At 65.5% G+C, this 4740-nt stretch overlaps 1 protein-coding gene across 1 annotated transcript in view; it reads right to left on the bottom strand.

Annotated features, from left to right (window-relative positions):
• Positions 1-599: 599 nt before the first annotated feature.
• Positions 600-4740, bottom strand: part of MROH6 (maestro heat like repeat family member 6) — a 5118-nt gene continuing 977 nt past the window's right edge. The window contains 13 exon segments of the mRNA XM_077758107.1: positions 600-1855; positions 1858-1920; positions 1923-2101; positions 2326-2391; positions 2488-2590; positions 2790-2909; positions 3144-3199; positions 3201-3264; positions 3333-3476; positions 3577-3691; positions 3808-3945; positions 4036-4220; positions 4294-4411. Coding sequence (XP_077614233.1) covers positions 1394-1855; positions 1858-1920; positions 1923-2101; positions 2326-2391; positions 2488-2590; positions 2790-2909; positions 3144-3199; positions 3201-3264; positions 3333-3476; positions 3577-3691; positions 3808-3945; positions 4036-4220; positions 4294-4411 — 1813 coding nt within the window. The 3' untranslated portion in view covers positions 600-1393.

Genomic DNA, 4740 nt, shown 5'->3' with positions numbered 1-4740 from the left:
CCACTTCTCTTGAGGTGATCAAACCATCCCCCGCCTGCCCCGAAGCCTTCTTCGTTTTCCGTTGACATACGTGGCGGTTTGCTTACGAGCTCGGTGTTCAAGGCCTTGGCCTTCTCGTCTATCCAAGCCAGGAGCGGCTTGTCTCCATCTTCCAGAACACGTTGCTTTGATATTCTCGTGGCTCCTTTTGCTGCATCTAGCCCCCTGATTTCCTCTTTCTTAATACCGTGCAAATAGTCGACGTAGACTTAGAAAATCTTGCGATTTCGGCCACTCACATACGTCGCTCATACTTCTCGATGATTTCCTTAACTTCCACCCTAATCATCTCCTTATTACTGTCTTTCTTTCCAACCTTTTCCGGCCTGGGGGCCACCGTGTACGCTCGCACGGTTGTTGACTACAGTACAGTGTAGTTCTGTACTCACTGTTGTGAAAACTTACTGATTTCTGCCAAACGCTGCAGCCTGAGACCGAGCACAATGGGCAATGATCGCGCACAATCCCACAGAGAGAGAGAGAGAGAACCACTGGCTCCGTTGTGAAGTTGCGATCATGTGACGTTCAGCATCACATTCTACTCGTATTGTAAGACGCCGTTCATTTATCAAGTTAAAATTTATTAGAAACGTTTGCTTGTCTTGCGGCGCCCTCGCAGAACAAGTTCGCCGCAACCCAAGGTTTCACTGTACTTGAAGCTTGTTCGGGGATCTGCTTTGGAGGCTCTGAACGGATACACCAAGCCACGCCTGGCGTTGGCCTGACCCTGCCCAGCCCTAGAAATGATCTAAAGGGCAACCCCACCTCCTTCCTGCCTGAGCTCCCAAACTCAAGCTAAGCCCTGCCTGACCCTGCCCAGAAGCCTGGGCCCCGAAGCCGGCTGACCCTTATTCCCGGCTACACACTGCCTTTTCTAGAACCCCAGACAGAGGCTGATGTTGGACCAGGCCAGGTCCTCAGAACCCCATCCTTGGCCTAGACCCAGTCTCCAGACAGATGCCAGACACTTTTATCTTAAACACTTTCCATCGTGGGCAGGCAGGACCCCAGGGGGTCCCCAGTTTGGGGGGACTGCTTGTAGCTCCTCCAAAAGGCTGTGTGAGGCAAGGCCTCCTTGAGGCGGCTTGGTGGGGGGCCTTGAGCGGTAAGAGGTCATTTCAAGGTAGGCATTCTGGGTGGAGGACCCGGAGGAGGCCAGGGCCCACAGAGGCTCAGTCACAACAGAGGGGCTGCTTCTCTGCACCTTCAGCCGTGCTTTCCTCGTTCAAGTCCACTCAGGGCGCTGGGGAGCGGCTTGGGGGCTCAGTGTAGTGGGGTGACACCCGAACCCACAGCTATCCTCCCAAACCTGTGGTGTCCTGTGGGGCGGTCAGGAGAACCTTCTGGAGAAAGCTCAGGTGCGATCTGGCAGGCTAGCAGGGGCTAAGGTGTGGGGATGTGGGGACAGGCCAGTGATGGGTGACGGGTGACAGGCTGCAGGGAGCAGCGTCAGGGCGCGCAGAGGAGCCGGGGCCAGGCTGTGTGCGAGACCCAGGGAGCAGGCAGCCTGCCAGGGCACCAGCTCGAGGGGCTGGGCCAGTTTCAGTGTCCCCCGCCAGACCCCAGCTCGGGAGCCCAGGGGCCATCCACGCTCCGAGGCGCTGGGAGAGCACAGGCCTGGCTTGAATGGGGACAGATGCACCCAAGCTGAGATGGTGCTCAGACAGGACGTGCCACCGCCATCCCTGCTCACATGGCCGTGCACACCAGGAGAGTTAGTGCACACAAGGGAGGAGGGGGCTTGCTCACTGCATCTGGTACCGGGCCCAGGGGCCCCCTCGAGAGGAGGCTCTTCTGCAGATCTTCACCCGCCACCCTGACTCCCCCCTCAAGATGAGCCACAGAGCAGTGCAGTGCCTGCATCAGACCCCAGGTACCCTCCAGGCTGGCGGGCTCGGGGTCAGGATCCCAAGCAGCCCCAGCGGCCCACGACGCTCCGGGGCTGGAACGGACTGCTCGTGTAGACTGGTGGGGGCCGGTGGGGACCCGCGTGGCGCCAGAAGCCCAGGCGGAGGAGACTTGGGCGGCGCGGCCTCGGCTGGGTGCAGGCCAGCAGCGCCACCTGTTGGGCGGACACCTGAGCCGCGGCGATGACGGCTGGCTCTGGATCATTCTGCAGCTGCCCCAGGTCTGCAGGGATGCGGAGGCTCGAGCAGGCTTGCAGGGCTCTCAAAACCGCTAAATACCCCAGGCCCCGGCCCTCCACTCATCTGTTCCCACGCACTCCATCCTGGCACCCACGGCCTCTGTAGGACCCCGACCCTGGCCCGCCAGCTGGGTCCTTACCCTGGATCAGGGAGTCCAGCAGGTCCTGGTTAACGTGGCCGGGGCTTGTGTGATGGACGAGGAAGCCTGGACCAGGGCAAACCAGTGAGTGCTGGCCCCAGGCCCCAGCAGGGAGGGGCCCGTCCAGCTCCCAGAGACAGCGGGACCCCAGTCCTGCCTCACCTAGGAGCACAGCAGCCGCCCAGCGCAAGGGGGCCTGCGGGCTCCGCACGTAGCCCTGGGTCTGGCTCAGGAAGCTGGGTATGTGACTCGGGTACTGCTGAACCTGGGGACAGACGGGCTTATGGCAGTACAGAAGGGCCAATCCCATATGGAGGGGAGGTGGCAAAGATGAGCCCAGGGGCTGGGGTCCCCTGGCGACCCCCCAAGCAAGGCATCAGGGCCTGAGGTCTTAGACCTGCCACCGCCTTGGCTGGGAGAGCGGGCCTGGTGAACACTGACCAAGCGGGTGCTCCCCTACTGACCAGGCAGCGGCAGATGCGGCTCAGGGCCTCGGGGCTGTCGTAGTGGGCCACCGTGACCATCTCCTCCAGCAGCCCCCAACGCAGGGCGCGGTCACAGCGGGCCAGGGTCCACTCTGAACTCTAGGACAGGGGAAGGGAGCAGGCGTAGGGATCCAGAAAGCAGCACGAGGCGGCTGGGGTGCGGCCAGGACGAGGGCTGGAGGAGCCCAGAGCAGGTGCTCCCGGGAAGACCAGGAAGCTAGGAGCGCCTGACGCCTGCACCCGAGGTCCTTGTAGAACTCTCTGGAGATGCGCAGGGAGGGGATGGGCAGAGCTGGATGGGGAGGCAGCGGGACAGTCCCGGGGGCAGCTGACCTCGGCGGCGTCCCTGCTGGGGTCCTGCAGGCGCAGCAGCAGCGGCACCAGGCTCCNGCCGCGCGTCGCCCTCGCCCAGGGCGCCCAGCAGCGCGGGCAGCAGCTTGCTCACGTGCCGCACCTGCGGGGGCAGGGACTCGTGGGCGGGACCTCGCAGGCCCCGCCCCCCCGCCCGGGCCCGCCCCTCACCTTCCCGCGGCTCAGCGCCAGGTGGCCCAGGCCGAGCAGGCCCAGCCAGCGCACGGTGGGCTCGGGGTCGCCCTGCCAGGCGCGGAGCCGCTCCAGGATGACCTCCTCCCGCAGAAGCCCTGCCGTGGGCCGACTCTGCAGCAGCTGAACGGGGACGCGGGGTCAGCATGCTCCAGGTCCCCAGGCACCGCCCGGAGGCCGGGTCCACGGTCACCCGTCACCGCCCGTGGGGAAGCAGGCTCACCCCGGTGAAGAAGGCCATCGCCGTGAGGCGCCGCGTGTCGTCGGGGCTGCGCAGCCAGGGCAGCAAGTTCCCGAACAGGCCTCGCAGGTGGTGGTCCGCATGGGCCACCATGGCACTGGGAATGGGGCGGAGACGGGCGTGCTCCCTCCTCTGGGCGCCTCACCCTGGGAGGCGCCTCCGCCCGACCCCCTTCCTGCCCCTGTCTCCTCCCCCCACCCCCCTGCCCAGCACCTGGCCAGCAGCAGGACGCCTTCCAGGTGCGTGTGGGCTCCCACCAGCCTCCTCCAGCCGCCAGCCTGCTCCATGCACGTGACCACCATGCGGCCGCCGTCCCCGGTGAGCAAGGCCTTCAGGGCCTCAACGGCGCAGCTGGAGGTGGGGGCAGGCAGCGAGGGCGCGCGGTGAGGGCCGGAGGGCACTGGCCCAGCCATCACTTCGCTCCGGTGTGTGCGCCCTCACCTGGCGTCGCTGTGCGGCGGCCCTCGGTGCGATGGGGCCCAAGCCTTGGGGGTGTCAGGGGAGGACGCACGCCGCGCCAGCTGGTGCAGCTGTGTGACCAGCACGAGCAGGAGGTGTGGGTAGAAGCCCCGAGTGGCGCCCACGCAGCCGGACACAGCCAGCATCTCCCCAAGGGCACGAGTGGCCTGCCGAACAAGCAGCCCGTCTCAGGCTCTCGTGCAGGACAGGCCGCGACGCTGAGGAACATGGCGCAGGCGCCGNCAGGGCCCCGGGCCTGGGCCCGCCTCCGCCCTTCAGGGCCCACAGCAGCTGTACCAGCACCTGCCCGTTCACGCGCTGGTTCCGGCTCAGGCTGCGCCACAGCTCAGCGGCCACCCTGGGGGAGCGGAGCGCCCAGACTCGGCCTGGTGCGGGGGCTCCCGGGGGCAGGGTGGGAGGTGGCCACGAGGACTCCGGCATGGGGCGGGGCAGGTCAACAACCCCGCCGCCCGCACTCCACCCGCAAACCCCAGAGAAACCAGACACCCGGCATCTGTGCAGAAACAGCCTGCAACCTTAACCGCCTGCCGGGAGCGCTCGGAGCCCTGTCGGCCAGCAACCCTGAAACAAACCCGGTGGAGGACACGATCGCTGTGGAGAGTGAAACCAGAGAGAACTTCTCCCGGGGCTCCGGGCTTGCTGACCCCCCCTTGGAGCTTACCCCCT

Source organism: Crocuta crocuta, unplaced genomic scaffold, assembly GCF_008692635.1.
Source record: "Crocuta crocuta isolate KB4526 unplaced genomic scaffold, BGI_CrCroc_1.0 scaffold327, whole genome shotgun sequence".
In the NCBI taxonomy this organism is placed as follows: Eukaryota; Metazoa; Chordata; class Mammalia; order Carnivora; family Hyaenidae; genus Crocuta; species Crocuta crocuta.
This window is presented reverse-complemented; position numbering and strand designations above follow the sequence as displayed.